General features: G+C 36.7%; 1 protein-coding gene and 1 long non-coding RNA gene across 2 annotated transcripts in view; one reads left to right on the top strand and one right to left on the bottom strand.

Annotated features, from left to right (window-relative positions):
* Positions 1 to 18670, top strand: part of DCHS2 (dachsous cadherin-related 2) — a 226007-nt gene that overhangs the window by 175369 nt on the left and 31968 nt on the right. Inside the window, exon 14 of the mRNA XM_077844431.1 lies at positions 16447 to 16560. Coding sequence (XP_077700557.1) covers positions 16447 to 16560 — 114 coding nt within the window. The remainder of the gene's footprint in view (positions 1 to 16446; positions 16561 to 18670) is intronic.
* On the bottom strand, positions 1641 to 2658 carry LOC144281673 (uncharacterized). The gene is made up of 2 exons (XR_013350102.1): positions 2336 to 2658; positions 1641 to 2175 (listed from the first exon to the last, which is right to left on the bottom strand). It is a non-coding gene; the product is annotated as an uncharacterized LOC144281673 (long non-coding RNA).

Raw genomic sequence — 18670 nt, 5'->3', positions numbered from 1 at the left:
TGAATTAAAATAACACTAATAACAACTGCCATGGGAGTACAAGATTTGCACCTGTTTTTGTTTTTACTACGTGCCATTCATTTGTAGGTCACAGGTTCACCCTGTTGATAGGAGGCAGCCGTTTGGCAGAGGACTACCTTGACTCTAGCCTATTGCCCACCACTTGGGCAGCATCACCTCAAATCTGTACACCTTCAGTCCACTCGCAGCCATCACAATCGGGATTAGTCAGTAAGGTTAAGAGTAACGAGTCCGAGATAAAAGTTAGGGCTGGAGACAGTGAGGACCAAATTACTTTCTTACCTCTGATGACGGGCCTCCTATTTGAGATTAAATCAGAAAAGCTAATGAATAAATGGATGGGAAGCCTTCATCCAGCTGTCCACACCATTGTGTTTTCTTTGACCTCTGATCAGAATTGTTCTTCTTAGTCCTCTTGTACTTAGAATTATTGAATTAAATTTGACAGTTATCTTAATAGACCTTAACACTCCAAAAAATCAATTTATTAAATCTTGCTCATAAAGATGACTAGAAATACTGCTGGCAGTACCACAAGCATATGGAATCCATAAACATTCAGGTAGGTATACATATCAAGACGACTGAAACAACGGTTGGGACCTACACTGTGACATGTGTAAAGGACATAAAGTCTAAATTGAGAAAGGAGCTAAACATTACCCATAGAATAGGAAGGAGAAAGAGAAAAGGAAAAGATGACAGTTAAGAAACCATTGAATTGGGGATCCCTGGGTGGCTCAGCAGTTTGGTGCCTGCCTTTGGTCCAGGGCGCGATCCTGGAGTCCCGGGATCGAGTCCTACATCGGGCTCCCGGCATGGAGCCTGCTTCTCCCTCTGCCTGTGTTTCTGCCTCTCTCTCTCTCTATCATAAATAAATAAATAAATAAATAAATAAATAAATAAATAAATAAATCTTTAAAAAAAAAAGGAACTATTGAATTTGATTAGATACAACTAACCTACAGTTGGATTTCCTAAGCTGCTGTGAATAACAGTGACAAGGTGCACAACATATTGATTGACATTTCAAGCTGACCAGAGCTTTGCCTGGACCTAAATTCAGTTCAGACCGTTGGATTATATCATAGGCACCAGAAGGTGATTTTTTTCTTTTTGCTTTTGAATTCCAGTGGTTTTAAAAGACTGTAAATCTGTTGATTAGTGCTAGTGTGGCCTTGATATAAATTAATTAATAAATAAGGTTTTATAGCTTCCAGCATTATTTCCTCCCAAATATGTGTTCAATTTTTAATTTTATTTTCAAATTTAAAAATATGTGCCTATTGGAAGTTTAAATTTTCTGTGGGTTATTCAGATCCTATCAGTGGGTATCACTTGACATCCTGAATGAATTATTTTTTTATCATAAATTTTCATCATCCCAAACTAATTTTTACTTTTAAATATTCTTTTAAGAAAATAAAAAGCTAAGGGACACCTGGGTGGCTCAGTCAGTTAAGCATCTGCCTTCCTTTCAGGTCATGATCCTGGGGTCCTGAGATTGAGCTCCATGTAGGGCTCTCTGCTTCTCCTTCTCCCTCTCTCTATCTCTAATACTAACAAATAAATAAAATCTTAAAAAAAATAAAATCTTTCAAAAAGTTGAAACAAATGACTCTAATGTATTTATATTTATTTAACGTTTCTTTCTTGGAAAGCCCACAGGTTTGAATTTTGGTTAACATTGCCTTCATCTACTAACAACATTAAATTTAACATCAACTGCTTAAAATAATATATAGTTCAGTACATAGTTTCCATTTGAAAAGCAGATCCTTCATAGGTAAAGTTTCTTTAAGAGTTGGTCATGATATGTGCACTTAAAGAAAGAGTCACTCTCCAGGATACCATTTGCCTGTAAGAGAGAGGCTGCCCGTATAGCAACATGAAAGAAAGAGTTGAAATCCAAGTGATTCCCCTCTTTTTACTCTTGCCATTGTTCCTCTTCAACCCAGATGAGGAGAAATCTAACTGTCCTGAATTTTTTGAAGTGAAAAATCAACCACTTGCTTGTTTCAATCCATTAGGTAATTTAAATGAACCTTCCAGAAGCCAGCATTTATTTCTTGCTTCACTCCCAGTGCTTTGGGTATCCTGAGGTCACGATTCCCAGTGTGGACAATTCACAACTTCGTGCATTTCCTGTAGTGGCTAAGAGGGGAAGAAAATGAAATTATGAATTGTATTGATACTGTGATTAAAAGTAAAAACTCAGACCTTAAAGAGCTTGAGATAAAATTAAAACATGATGATCCATAGGGGCATTCTAAGTAGTCAATTATCTATATTTAATTTTGTATCATAAACAAACCTGATTCTGATGGTTCAGAGGACAGCCCCTTCTTCTAGCCTTTTGGCAATTGATCCATTAAATTTTAGCTCTTACTCTTGGTAAGCTGGGCACATATATGTAGAGTATGGTGTGATGGAAGTTAGTGTAGCTACATGGGTCACACTCACAGTATAAGAGCTCTCTTTCTCCTCCTAAAAGTGGAGGGGATAAGGATTTCCTCGCAGGGCTCCTGTAAGGATTAAATGAAGTCATAGAATATGCTAGTCATTGTTTTTATTCTTCTTATTACTATCCTCCTTCTGTCTCAAATCCTTTATAGAATTCTCTAAATTTCACCAAGTGTAAATTCTTACCAGAGCAACCAGTTATTACACAACAATTCTGTAACAATGGTAAAATACTTAGAATTTTTTAAAGCCCTACCATTCCATTCTGCTCCATTCTCTCTCCAAACAAGATAACAATTAGACTTTCCAAGGTGACAAAATTCTCATAATTTTAGAAGAGTTCCCATAATCTATGTTATCAATGACTTTGGGACAGGCCCCAACATATACATTTTTATGATCATGAAAAAAAAAAAGAGAGAGAAGCAATTATTCCCTGTCATCCCTTTTTCATTATTTTATTTAAGGCCAGTCTTCTATGTAGAATGAAACTCATTGGAATGAATGCTATCTAACCGTTTCCAAACAGTATGGAATTTCATCACCTTACCTAAGACTAAGATAGCTTTGGAGGAGATAGAGAAGACTGCCTTAGGCAGGGTCAGCTGGCTCAGAAGAAGATAAACATCTCAGAGCACTTGGGTGTCCCAGTTGGTTAAGCCTCAGCTCTTGTTTTTGGCTCAGGTCATAATCTCAGGGTCATGAGATTGAGCCGCCAAGTCAGGCCCAGTCTTGAGGTCCATGCTCAGGGGGGAGTCTGCTTGAGATTCTCTCCCTCCCCCTACTTCCCTCTGTCTGTCTCTCTCAAATAAATAAAAATAAATCTTTTTAAAAAAGAAGGAGTGCTGATGGGTCAGTTAAGTGTCTGCCTCTGGCTCACGTTGTGATCTCAGGGTCCTGGGATCAAGGCCATGTTGGGCTCCCTGCTCAGTTGGGGGGGAGGGCGCTGCTTTCCCCTTTCCCTCTGCTGCTCCCCCTGCTTGTGCTTGCTCTCTCTCTTTCCCTATCAATAAATAAATAAATAAAATCTTTAATTTTTTTTTAATTAAAAAAAAGATAAACACCTCATAAGCCAGCTTTCATCTTTGCATATTAACCCCAGTCTCATATCTGGGCCTCAGCCATTATAGGCTCAAGGCCTTATCTTATTAACAAACTGAGGAGTTCTTCTCCCAGGATTTGGACTTACTAACCAATATAAAGGAGACTGATGTGTAGATCAGAATGTCAGTTTTTGATTGCCATGTGGATGACGATGATCATGCCAGGATAACTTGGTCTCTCTTTCTAGGAGAAAGGACACAGGAAGCCAAGCTCATAATCAGAAAATTGTTTTTTAATCCTAAACAGTTGAAGAGGCTCTCATGAGCTTTTTAGTGCAATGTTAATGGCCTCTAAATTACCAAAAAAGTGATAAAACAGCTGACTTTGGATGTCTTGTGAAAGCTGGGGAGAGATCTGAGTTAGGAGGGTACTATGGTAATCCACATGTAGAGATACCTGGGGAGCTTTTAAAAATTACTGCTACCCAGACATCCCTAGCCCCAAGCAATTAAATGAGATTCTTGAAGATACACCAGACATTGTGAATTGGTAAAAACTCCCATGTAATTATGCATGCAAGCCAAGGGTAGGGGTGGAGAGAGGGCCTGGAAGAAATCCAAAGTAATGATAATATCTTACAGAGGTTGAAGTAATGCATCTGCCAAGGAGACTGAGGTGGATGGGCTGGCATGTGCACCCGTGACAATTCCTTGGAGGGTTGTGGTAGGGGAGCAGGAAAGTGACACATTTAAGAAGCAGGAAGTGGCCAACAACTTCTGATTTGCAGCAGAGATTAGGTAAGATAAGGTCTAAAAGGTGACAACTAGCTCAGTTGGAGGTCTGTTCCCAAAGCAGAAGTGCATGAGGTGGTGGGCTGTCACCCAGCGCTCAAAGAACCTCTCATCCATGGAACTGAGGAGTATTGCCTGAGATGATCTGAGGATGCCACCTCGGTATAAGGAGGTGAGAACACAGTAAAAAGGAAGGCCTGTCTGAAAAGATAAGTCCATGCATCAAATATAAAGGACAAGACAGTAAGAGAAAATGACACAATTGGCAACATAAGAAGGTGGGAGAGTCCAGAAAGGAAGCTCTGAAAAATAAGTTTGCTTTGGTGAAACCGTTCAGGATTTGGCCAAGAAGAGAGACCAAGAGCTGAGACCACCTAAATGCACTCCAGAGTCATCTGTGGCTGCTTACAGAAACTGTGTGCAGCCAAATAGAATTTAGCAACTTTGGAGAGGATGGTAAACAGTAGGGAGAATGAAGTGTCTAGAACTTTATTTTAGAAGCCAAAATACAGTGAAATGTAGAGCAAAGTGGGGGTGGCGAGTTCAGTCTGTTTTCACAAGGCTTGGCCATGAAGGGTGACAAAGGAACGTGCCAATAGCTTGAGGAGCCCTGAGGATCAGAGGGGCATTTTGTTTTGTTTTTGAAAGCTGGAAGAGATTTGGATATTTGTGATTATAGCACTGTGAGGTTTACCAAGATACGTCATTTATATTTGAGTACAAACCAGAATAAAACACTTAGAAATATCAGAATTTCCTTTCTTTCCTTTTTGTTTTCAATTAGCATCTATCATTTCTGGATGTTGAACCCTGGTTTCGGATTCATGTATTTTAAGGTCAGCAATACATCTCCCTAAAGCTATGACAATCAAATGGAATCATTAAAATAGTTTATTAGAGTAATCATTATGTGGCAGCTAAAAACATCTTAAAAGGCATTTCTTTAATCTAAGTAAAGCATATTTTTAAGATTTTTTTTTTTGAGGCATTTGCGTTGTTTCTTGAAGTAATTGGAAATATGCTGGGTATCTAACAACCAAAGTCGAGAATCATTTGTTTGGAAAAATTGTGCAACCTTTCTTTCTGGACATGTGCAGGCTCTGGATTCAGGCTGGCTTGGGAGCTGCAAAGGAGAAAAAGGATAGCCCTTGAAAATGATGGGAATTTGAAGTCTGGTCAGCAACCTAGGGATGCAGACTAGACAGGGAATCACTGGCAAATTAGGGGAGATTTAGCAGCATCGGGTCCACAGACAAGATTTGGAGTCTGATCCAATATTGAAGCAACACTGAAAACTCTCAAGCTCATGCTTTAAATAAATAAAATCTTCTGTAAAGCACAGAATTAGAGAGGTTGTAGGAACGTCAAGGGATCACTTCAGCACCCACCTATCCCTGAGTTGCTATGAGTGAATTTCAAACGATTGAATCCATTTATAGATAATCCTTCTTTTAAAATATTTGGCCACTAAAATCTGTAATCCCATTAAAAATACTTTCAGACTTAATTTTGTTTACTTCTCATTTCATGTATTAATTCTCTGCTGGCTTTCTTCCACATCTCTCTTTTCCTAAAGCTCACGAAAGGTCAATAAGCACTTTGTGTAGCTTCCTCTATTATTTCCTCAGGTGTTCGCAAAAGCAAATGTGTTCAAGATTGCAAACCATTTATGTCTTAAAACATGGTTTTCATCTGTTCACAGATTATGGAAAATTATTTATTTTGAGATTTTCCATGCTTTGTCTCATCTCAGGGGTGAATTGTTTGGAAAGCTTTAGTAACATATGTTCCGTCATTTTTTGATGATGGGAAGGTGGGACAGAAAAAAATCAACTTTTCTTCCTTTTATTCATTGTGGTAAGAAATTCATAACAAGATTTACCATCATAAGTAGCCATTTTTAAGTGCACTGTACAGAAGTGATAACTTCATCGTTGTGCAATGGATTTCTAGAGCATTTTCATCTTTCAAAACTAAAACTCTATACTCACTGAACGACAGATCTTTCCTCTTCCTCCAGCCCCCTCAATCGCCATTCTACTTTCTGCTTCTAAGTGTAGGGCTACTTTAGATACCTCATATAAGTGGAGTAATGAAGTATTGTCTTTTTGTAACTGAGTTATTGAAGAAATCAAGGTTCATCAGTGCCTATAACAGGATTTCCTTATTTTAAAAAAATATTTATTTATTTGAGAAAAAGAGGGTGCATGACCTGGATTGGAGGAGGTGGGGGAGGGATAGAGGGAGAGAGAGAGAGAATCTCAAGCAGACTCCTGGCTGAGGGCAAAGCCCAAGACTCTGAGATCATGACCTGAGCCAAAATCAAAAGTAGGATGCTTAACCAACTGAGCCACTCAGGCACCCCAGGATTTCCTTCTTTTTAAAGACTGAATAATACTTTACTATATGTGTATACCACATTTCTTTATCCACTCATCCATCCATCAAAGGACATTTAGGTTATTGCTATCTCTTGGCTATTATAAGAAATATTGCAGTGAACATGGATGTGCTGACATCTCTTTGAGAGCCTATTTTCAGTTCTCTGGATATATACCCAGTGGGATTTCTGGATCATATGACAGCTCTAATTTTAATTTTTAGAGGAACTTTTATATTGTGTTCCATACTGGGTACATCATTTTGTAACACCTACCAACAGTGTCCAAAGATTCCAATTTCTTCATATCTTTACCAATACTTGTTATTTTCTTGTTTTTATTTTTCTTTTATAGTGGCCATCCTAACTGATGTGAAGTGATACCTCATTGTGGTTTTGATTTGCATTTCCCTGATGATGAGTGATGTTAAGCATCTTTTTAAAAACCTGTTGGTCATTTTTGTTTTCTTTGGGGGAATGTCTATTCAAGTCCTTTGTTCATTAAAAAAAATTTTTTTTGCTCTTGAGTTGTAGGAGTACCTTGTGTATTTTGTAGATTAACTCATTATCACATGCACAGTTTGCAAATATTTTTCATAGGTTTTCTTTTCATAGGTTGAAAACCCCCTTTTCATAGGTTGATTTTCACTCTGTTGATGGTTTGTTTTATTGTGTGGAAACTTTTCATTTTGATGTAGTCCCATTCATCTGTTTTTTTGCTTTTGCTACCTGTATTTTTACTGTGATATCCAATAAATTATTGCCAAATCCAAGGTCATGAAGCTTTCCCCCTGAAACTTCTCTTCTAGGATATTTACAGTTTCATGTCTTACATTTAGGTCTTTAATCCATTTTGACTTAATTTTTGAATATGTGGTAAAGTAAAAGTCCAAATACATTCTTTTGAATGTGGATATACAATACAATTTGTTAAAGAGACTAACCTATCCCCACTGTGTAGCATTGGCACCTTTGCCAAGATCATTTGAAAATATGCATGATGGTTTTTTTCTGGAATCTCTATTCTGTTCCATTGGTCTCTAAATATCTTAATGCCAAGATTGTTTTGATTACTGTAAGTCTGTACTGTTGAAGTTAGTAAGTGTGAAGCTTCCAGCTTTCTTTTCCTTAGGATTGTTTTGGCTGTTAGAGTCATTTAAGATTCCATATGAGTTTTAAAAGTTTTTTTTCTATTTCTGTAAAAAATGCCTTGGGATTTTGATATGGATTGCACTGATTCTATAGATTGTTTTGGGTGGTGTGAACATTTCAATAATAGTGAGTCTTCTACTCCATGAACACAATATTTTTCCATTTCACTTCCTTGATTAAGTTTATCTTAATTTTTTTCCATGCTACTGTAAATGGGATTGTTTTCCTAATTTCTTTTCTAGATCATGCACTGTTAGTGCATAGAAACACAACTGAATTTTTTTTCACAACTGATTTTTGTGTGGTGATTTTGTATTCTACAACTTTGCTGGATTCATTTATCAGTTCTAGCAGTGTGAGTGTGTGAGTGTGTGTGTCCATGTGTATGTGTGTGTGAGTAATCTATAGCATTTTCTATGTATATAAGATCATGTCACTAAATACAAGAATCATTTTATCCTTTTCTTTTTTTTTTTTTTTTTCCAATTTTGGTGCTTTTAATTTCAAAGCCTGATTTCTCTGGCTAGGACTTTCAGTACTATGCTGCATAGAAGTGGTGAAAGTGGGCATCCTTGCCTTATTCCTGGATGAAAAGCCTTTTGCTCTCACTGTTGAGTAGGTTGTTAGAGCTATGGGCTCTTCTTCTATGGCCTTTATTTATGATGTATGCTAATTGCCTTATGTTCCTAGTTTACTGAGTGTGTTTATCATGAGTGTGTTGAATTTTGCCAAATTCTTTTTCTGCATGTATTGAGATGTATTGAGGTGATTTTTATACTTTATTCTGTTAAGGTGCATTGATTGATTGAATTTCATACATTAAACATTGAACCATCATTGCATCCCAGGAATAAATCCTATACTGTTATGACTTACGATCCTTTTAATGTACAGTTTACTAGTATTGAATTGAGGATCTTTGCATCTAGATTATAGGTTCCTTGTGGTGTCTCTCGTTTTGGTATCAGAGTAATGCTGGCCTTATAAAATAAATTTGCAAGTGTTGTCTTCAATTTTTGGAAGAGTTTGAGAAAGATTGGTGTTAATCTTTAATGAAAGATTGGTTTTCACCAGTGAAACCATCTGGTTCTCTTTATGGGAAGGTTTTTGATTATTGATTCAATCTCCTTACCATTTATATATTTATTCAGATTTTTCTCTTTCTTCAGATTTAATAGAATGTGTGTGTCCAGAAATGTATTCTTTTCTCCTAGGTTGTCTTATTTGTTGGTGTGTCATTGTTTGTAGTAGTCTCATGATATTTTTTATTTCTGTGGCATCATTTGTAATATCTCCTTTTTCATTTCTGATATTTGTAATTTGAGGCTTCTTACCTTTTTTATCGAGGCTAAGAATTTGTCAATTTTGCTGATTTAAAAAAAATTCTTAGTTTTACTGATTTTTTTCCTCTTGTTTTTTTCCTCTCTATTCCACTTATCTCTGTTCTAATATTTATTATTTTTTTCTTTCTGCTAGCTTTGGTTTTAGTTTGTTCCTTTTTTTAGTTTCTTGAGGTGTAAAGTTAAGTTATTGATTTGCAGTCTTTCTTTTTCTTCCTTTTTTTTCAAAGATCTATTTAACAGAGAGAGAGAGAGAAGGAGGGAAGAAGAGAGGGAGGGAGATCTAGAGGGAGAGAGAGAGAGAGAGAATCCTCAAGTAGACTCCCCATTGAACACAGAGCCAGATGTGGGGCTCGATCCCAGGACCTTGAGATCATGACCTGAGCTAAAATCAAGAGTTGGTTGCTTAACCAACTGAGCCACCCAGGTGCCTCTCTTTCTTCTTTTTTTAATGTAGACATTTATGGCTGTAAAAGTCCCTCTTAGTATTGCTTTTGCTATAGCCCACGTTTGGTATGTTGTGCTTTTGTTTCATTTGTCTCAAGATAATATCTAATTACCTTATAGATTTCTTCCTTGGCCTACTAATTGTTTAAGAGTGTGTTATTTAATTTCCATGTGTTATGAGTATTCCAGTTTTCCATTGCTATTGATCTCTACTTTCATTCCATCGTAGAAAAGATACTTGGTATGATTTTAATATTATTAAATTTGTTAACAGTAGTGTGGTGCCCTAATATGTAATCTATCCTGTAGAGTGTTCTATGTGCACTTGAGGATATATATGGGAATGTGTAATATACTTGGGAATGTGTATTCTACTTTTGTTGGGTGGAGGGTTCTGTGTATGTCTGTTAGGTCCAATTAATCTATAATATTATTCAAGTTCTCTGTTATCTTATTGATCTTTTGTCTGGTTGACCTATCCATTATTGAAAGTGAGGTATTGAAATCTTCTACTATTACTGTGTTACTATCTATTTCTCCCTTCAATTCTGTCATCGTTTTCTTTATATATTTTGATGCTCTGCTATTAGTTGCACATATATTTATAATTTCTTGATCTTCCTGGTGAAAAAAAAAACCTTTTATATAACTCTGTCTTTATCTCATGACAGTTTTTGACTTAAACTCTATTTTGTCTGATGTAAGTATAACCACCTTTGTTGTCTCTTGGATACTATTTGCATGGAATATCTCTTTCCATCTTTCCTCCTGCAACCTATGTCTGTCTGTATATCTAACATGAGTTTCTTGGTGGCAGTTTGTACTTGGATCTTGGTTTTTTTAATCCATTCAGCCATTCCATGATTCTTTTTTTTTTTATATTTTATTTATTCATGAGAGACAGAGACAGAGAGAGAGAGAGAGAGAGAGAGAGAGAGAGATTGGCAGAGACACAGGCAGAGGGAGAAGCAGGCTCCACGCAGGGAGCCTGATGTGGGACTCAATCCTGGGTCTCCAGGGTCAGGCCCTGGGCTGAAGGCGGCGCTAAATCGCTGAGCCATCCAAGCTGCCCCATTCCATGATTCTTGATTGGAGAATTTCATTGATTTACATGTTTAAAAATTACTGACAAGAAAGGACTTATTACTGCCATTTTTAAATTGTTTTCTGTATGTTTCTGATCTTATTCTTCTTTTCTTCTCTTGCTGCCTTCCCTTGTGTTTCATTGGTTTTTCATAGTGACATGTTTTGAGACACTTCTTATTTCCTTTTGCAATTCTTCCATAGGTATTTTCTTTGTGGTTACCATGGGGATTACATAACACATCTTATAGTTTTAACAATCTATTTTAAACTAGTAACAACTTAGCTTCAATTACATTTAAAAAATCTGTTCCTTTCCCACTTCATGTTACTGATTTCATAAATTACATCTTTTTATATTTTTATCTATTCACATAGTTTTATAGTTATATTATGCTTTTATCTCTTAAATTTTATACCAGAATTAAAAGTGATTTATACACCATCATTACAGTGTTGTGAGATTTGTTTGCTATTTGTCTTTATATTTACCTTTACCAAAAAGCTTCATATTTCCATATGCTTTCACATTGTTAATAGTCTCCTTTCTCAACTGGAAACATTTAGCATTTCTTGTCAGGCAGGTTTCGTGGTGATGAACTCTCTCAGCCTTTTTTTTTCTTTTTTTTTTTTTTTTTAAATCTGAGAAGATCTTTATTTCTTTCCCATCTCTGAAGGGCAGTTTTTCTGGATATAGTATTCTTGGTGGCAGGTTTTTTTCTTTCAGCCCTTTGAATATATCATACCACTCCCTTCTAGTCTGGAGTTTTCATAAAGGCTTTTTGAGCCATATACTATCGTTTTTCATTCAGTGTCTATAGAGGATGAGGATGGGGACTTTATTCAGCCATCTTGCTGTGTCTCTCCCAACTTTATTTCTTAAATGACTGAAATATGTTCAGCATTTCAGTGGCAGGATGATTCAAAACCATCCGAATGCTTTAAAAAATATGAAGTCAATAATCAATAAGAAAATACTTTTGTTGCTTAGAAATGACAGAAGTAAAACTCTAGAAGTACTTACTCATGAACAGCTCTGAATAGAATGTTTTTATTATTATTTTACCTAAATACTTCCATGAATATTGATTTTTATAACATTAATCTTTGCATAATTCTGCTATTAAATAGTTCATTGCTGCTGTAGATATTCTTAGTTTTTCAACTGTATTTTTGTAAAGAAGAAAAAACAAGAACATTGAATGTATTATACTTTTTCATGCAATGTTAGGCTTAAATTCATAAAAGCTGAAAATGTAAATGTTTTTATGTTTCACTTGGTTCAAGGGAATTAGAGGTACAGTGTTGGTTTTCATTTTATCATTTCTACCTTGGTATGAAATGAGCAGTAATTGCAAATCTTCTCTAGATGCCCAGAGATAGACTTTTATTTAAAATGTGCACATGAGGGATCCCTGGGTGGCGCAGCGGTTTGGCGCCTGCCTTTGGCCCAGGGCACGATCCTGGAGACCCAGGATCGAATCCCACATCGGGCTCCCGGTGCATGGAGCCTGCTTCTCCCTCTGCCTGTGTCTCTGCCCCTCTCTCTTTCTCTCTCTGTGACTATCATAAATAAATAAAAATTAAAAAAAATAAATAAATAAAATGTGCACATGGCACCTGGGTGGCTCAGTCAGTTGGGTATCTAACTCTTGATTTCAACTTACGTCATGATCTCAGGGTTGTGAGATCAAGGTCCTCATCAGGCTCCATGCTCAGTGGGAGTCTGCTTGAGATTCTCTCTCTCCTTCTCCCTCTTCCCCTCCCCTAGCTTGTAGTTGCTTTCTCTGTCTCTCAAATACAGACAGACAGACAGACAGACAGACATAAAATGTGCACAATAAGCTGTGGTGTCTGGCTGGCTCAGTTTGTGGAGTGTGCAACACTTGATCTCAGGGTTGTGCTTTTTAGCCCCATGTTGGATGTCGATATTACTTAAAAATAAAATCTTTAATAAATAAAGTAAAATGTGCATGATAAGCCAAGACCTAGAAGGATTCAAGGCCCTTCAGTTATTTCCTCTTTCGGGGGACAGTCTCAAATTTAAACTTCATCTGAGTAAGAACATATATAAACATTTGCAGTTCTTTGCTGACTTTAGCATCTAGTATGAAGCATTTTGAATGAAATTCTGTGTGTGCTACAATTTTACTTGATATTATGAACATTTTATTTGCAATAAAGATAAGATTGTTCCTTTTATGAGGGAGTCCATATGTGATTCTTCTTTACAATTCTGTGCTCATCTTGTCTTTTACTTGTAAGCAATCTCCATGTTTTCTTTTGTTATCAGGCATATAATTAAAGCGTCCTAAGTGTGGAGAAAAGACCATCAGCAAGATTGTACATCTTGCCTGCATAGCTATTTCTCTTTTCTTACCGCCATTCTTAAGAATATATGACAAGCCAGTTGAAATAAAATTTCCTGTGTTTAAAAACTAAATTGTATCAGGAAGCACAGAATTGTGATTGAGCACTAAAGATAAAACACACTGCACTACTGTGAAGGCATATTCCTAGGAACATGTAAGGCATTTTTGTATTAACAATATGTCTCCTAAAATGTAACAAAATAAACGTTGGATTATAATGCAACTTGAAAGATCCTCAACATGTGCAGCAACTTGATTCCACCATGATTAATTAAAATTCTTTACATTGTCACTAAATGATTTCATATCTGGCTTGAAAAGAACCACCATTTGGAAGCCTCAATAAATGATTTTAAAACTGTCACAGTTTATGTTAAACATAACGTTTTTAAAGAGAGTAATATATCCAGCTTTGGTTTTCCCGTTCTTTTTACATATTGAATTCTTTTTTATGCCTTTTCTCAGTAAATTTTCAGTTTTGTGAGCAGTACCACATACGTGTTTCCTTTAATGCGTATGGTGATCATGGCATTTGTCTTTGAATGTTGAATGTTGCAAAGGCTCCTGGGGAAAATATTATGTGTGCTAGGGCCTTTTCTTTCTTCTCTTCTTTTTAGTGAAACCCTTTTAAGTATCCAGAAAAAAAAATGTATCTATTGATTTGTCCTAGTTTAGGGATTGTTTTTACTGTAACCTATAGCAGGATGGCTTTTGAGTTTGTTCCCTGGAGCTTGCACAGTAGGAATCAGTGTGGAAGCCCAGCAGAGGTCTTGAATAGATGTTATTTTTTTTTTAACAACTGCAAATCCCACTATCAGGTAGTGTATTATAGCAGGGAGCTATTTTTAAAATTAATTTAATTTATTTTTTAAAGATCTATTTATTTATTTCAGTGAGAGAGCACAGTGTGGAGGGGCAGAGGAGAGGAAGAGATATTTAAGCAGATTCCATGCTGAGCACAGAACCCAACATGGGGCTTGATCTCACACCCTGAGATCAGACCTAAGCCAAAACTAAGAGTCAGACCGACTACACCACTCAAGTGCCTCTGATTTTTAAAAAATAATTGCTGCTGCTTTATAAGGGCCCTGTAGGCAGAGTGGCATTCTCAACCCTCTCAGGCTAGAACACTTAAGTGAGCATCTCCACCCCTTACTTCCTCTGTCTCCTCTATTACCTCCTTTCTTCTCAACCTTATTGAGCACCTATTATATACAAAGGAACAAACTTTTGATACACAGAACAATATGATTGATTCTCAAAAAAGCATGCTAAGCATAAGAAGGCAGGCACTCTGTGATTTTCAAGTATATGAAATTTTAGAAGCAAAACTAATCTAAAGTTGCAGAAATATACAGAACACAAATATATAGAGAATCTCCTGTGCTTTCATGGAATTTAGTCCAACTTAGTAGGAAGATAAGATCGGTCTTCAAGTATGTCCAGTAAAGTCCATGGATGATAAATATGTACCACAGTCTAAGTGCTGGAGGCTGATAACAAAAGAGAGATTCGTCTTCTCTATCAGAGATGGTAAATGAGCAGACTCAGGTCAGGCCACAGCTGTGTTTTGTTCAACCCATATGATGGCTTATGTTTGTCCTCTAAATGAAATTATTTTCTGACACTTATGAACTGGGAGATTTCACATGAAAATAAATATGAATGTTTTAGCATCCCTTGAAAAGACCTGAATTTCAAGCATCTTAAAGCCGGTTTCCTTCCCTACTGGCAGTGATGAGTTGAAGCTAAGTGTCTCAAGCACATCAGACAGTCTCTGGCTCCTTCATTTGTCTGTACTTCTCACTTTTACCCAAAGGCATCTGAATTAGTGATCCCTGCTCTGTACTCATGTCTGACACCATGTCAACACTTGTGTTCCTATCTAATGTTTCCTTTTACTTTTCCTCTTGTGCCTTTCTGACACCATCCTAAATCAGGCTCCCACTGCTGCACACTCAGCAGCCAGAGAGCCTCCTACAGAGCCTACCTCTTTCCCATCTCCCACTTAGGACAACGTGCATACCTTTGCCAATAGGTGGCATTTCACCAGGCAGCATGACAGTAAGAGGAGAGGCAGGGGCCACTATCTGAATAGGCGTCCAAGTAGATGCTGTAAGTTACAGGCCAAAGATAAAAGGATTAGGACTAGTAAAGAACTATGAGAAAGTTTCTCAGAAGTGGTAGGTAAATAGTGAACGAAAGCCAAGAACAAAGATCTGAAAAAAGAGTGAAAATGACCAATAAGCACATGAAAAGATTCACATCATTAGACATCAGTGAAATTAAAATTAAAACCACACATCCACTGGAATGACTAAAATTTAAAAGACTGACAATACCAGTGGATGTGGAGCAGCTAGAATCCTCATATATTGCTAACAGGATGTAAAACAGTATAGCACCATTTTGGAAAGCAGTTTGACAGTTTTTTTGTAAAGTTAAACATGAGTAAACATTCACTACAGGTGTTAACCCATGAAGAATGAAAAGATGTGTCCACACAAACATTGATACGTGGATGTTCATAGCAGCTTTGTTCATAATAGCCCCAAACTGAAAACAATCCAAATGTCCATATGTGGAAAAATGGATCAACACATGATGGTATGTCCATTCAGTAGAACACACTCTACAATAGAAATGGAATGAGCTCTTAATACACAGAATAACATGCTTAATTCCTAAAAAAAATAATGCTTTTCAAAAGAGGAACTATATAATTTTTATGTGTATAAAATTTTAGAGGCAAAACAAAGTAATAGAAAGTAAATCAGTGATTGCTTAGGAGGTGAATAGCAAAAGGCATGAGATATTACACACGAAGACCACAAAGTGCTAACCTAGAGCCCGAATAGATTCTTGAGAACCTTCCAGTGAAATCTCAGTTCTCATCGCACCAATTGTCTTGTTGCTTCTATTAGTGCTTGCTAATTCTTCTATCATGCTGGTCATCAGTCTGTTCTCTGTACCTTGAAATGATATATGTCTGCCTCTTACACATTAAAAAAAAAAAAAAAGTGTTTCCTATCACGTGACCTTGTTTTTTTTCTTCCCGGGTACTTGGCACATCTGAAATCTACTCTGAATATGTATTTGTCTAATGGTTTCTTGTCTGTCTCCTTCTTTTAGTTAATAATCACCATCAGGTAGAGATCTTTCCCAACTTGTTTGTCACTCTCTCTGTAGCACCTAGCATGGGATCTGGCTTACTGAAGACACTCAATGACTACTCACTGAATGAACAAATGAAAATGTAGTAAGCAAATAATAAATACCCAGTGTTTGCTCTTGTTTTTGCCTGTAATTTTCTTTTCCTAAAGTTCTTTCTCTTTTTACCTAATTTTTTACAGGTACTTCTGTTGTGACTGTAAAAGCTGTCGCTCCTGACCCAATACAAGACAACATTAAATATTCCATTTTTAGTGGAAATGAAGATGGGGTTTTTTCCCTGTGCTCCAACTCAGGTGATCCTTCTCTCTCCTGTAATAGCTTCATTTTCTGCTACATTTAATGTTACTAGTAAGAAATACTTCTGCAAAAGAAACTCAAAATTTGAAAGGTAGAAAACTGAGAAGTACATCATTTGAAAGGCAAATAAGAAACAATTTTTTGTAGTAGCTGATGAGAAATCATGGGAAATCAAGACTACTTTTTGTTTGCAAGTACTAAGAATCCTGTTCTTCACATTTCCAAATTAGGCAGTACCTAGCCTACCCTTTGAATTTTTGAAGATAAATTGGTTTCCACTTATAATTTATTCATCTATTTGGGAAAATGAGAGATATAGTAGGAAGACCATCAATATTGAGCTTGAATTGAAAATAACCACACACGTCTAGCTGGAGGGCATTTTCATCATGAGATTCTTCTAATTCGCCACTGAATGTCAACAATGCAACAAAAAAAGGACAGCTGGAAAGGTTTCTGTGTGGTGGTAAAGAAATTACTTCCAAATACAGCATGTATTAAATTTAACTTTAATAAGACCATTATTGTGTTTTAAATGAATACCAATTGATTATTTGAAACATACTTTTTTGACTAACAACTATGTAGTAGATACATATCTACTGCTCCATTGTCAAACCTCAAGAAGAATGTTTTTAATAATCTCTATATTACCATACAACTGCCTTATTTAATCTGTACTACAGGCACATGGGAAGAATTGAGAGGGGATAGTTTCTCAAGCAAATGCCTTCTCATCCTGGTAGTGTTACGACTTTTTGGTCCACACCGTCTTTGGTCAGCAACATTTCTGAGGTAGCCAGGTAGCTCTTCATCTTTTCACCCCATCATTTGGTTATGGCGGGACAAGCGGGACATTTGTGAACACCCTCAAGCCTTAGGCCCCTAGCAGTCCAGGTGTCTGAAGGTCCTGGGAAAGGAGCTGAGATTAGAACATTTAGGAAGAAGGAGAGTAGCAGAGTTTGTGCAATTTCCCAGACTACCCATACCCCTCTGCCACCTCACCCTTGAACACAGCCCAGACTTGGCCTTATTTCTTCTGGAATCTCTCATTAAAATTCAGGTAAAATAGTTAGTCCAAAGGGATCTTCCACAGAAAACTCTTTACTTTTCAATTAAGTATTTATTTATGTTGAGATTTATTTCACAAGTTTATTGTGAAACGGCTACAAGATAATATGCTAACACAGAGAAAACTGTTTCGAGGACATGTACTTGCCATCCATCTCCAGAGATGAGACATTACTAGAACCTCAGGAAGTCCTGCGTGTGTCCCTCCCCTGTCACATCTCTCTTATTTTACCCAAGGCAATCCATAACCAGTAATCTGAATTTGGTATTGATCATTGCCTTGTATTCATGATAGTTTTCAGACTGTGTTTGTTTTTGCTTGCTATAAACATTATGATAGAATCATGCTAATGTCCTCTTGTCTGTGACTCAATTCTTTTGCTCAACATTTTGACTGTAGTTTGTAGTACATAAGCACACTTTAAAGTACACACTTTTAAAGAGGAGTAGCAAAGAATGATATGTACCTGGTGCCTAGGACACAACCATTATCATCAGTGCTCCCTTTGAGTCCTTTTCCAATTGCTTCCTTTCTGTCCACTCCAGGCTGACTCATGTCCCCTTTTCAGGGATAATCATTCCCTTGTGACTTAAATGCATTTCAGTATAATAAAAGTGTTTAATTTTGTTTATTTTTGAATTTCATTTAAATGGATTCATGATCTGTATATTTTATTGGGATTCAATTTTTTGTATTCAAAATGAGAATTCTTCATGTTAATGTGTGCAGATGGGTCTCCTGCATTTTCATTTCTTTATGGCCTTCTGTTTTAAGTCTATGTCACAACTGATTTATCCATTCCACTGTTGATGGACAGTGAGGATTTCCTGTCTGGGATATAATAGCAAGGGCTGTTAGGAACAACCTCATACGTGTCTTCTGGTGCATATGTGAGGAGTTCTGTAGGCCCCAGAATCTAGGCTGGGCATATACATCAGAGGATGCATATGTTCAGCATTACAGATAGTGCCAAATTGTTTTATGAAGTGGTTTGTCCCACTTTACATTCCATCAGCACTGAATGAGAGCTATCA

Source organism: Canis aureus, chromosome 13, assembly GCF_053574225.1.
Source record: "Canis aureus isolate CA01 chromosome 13, VMU_Caureus_v.1.0, whole genome shotgun sequence".
Lineage (NCBI taxonomy): Eukaryota > Metazoa > Chordata > Mammalia > Carnivora > Canidae > Canis > Canis aureus.
Note: the sequence above shows the minus strand (reverse complement) of the source record. Positions and strands in the feature narration are given on the sequence as shown.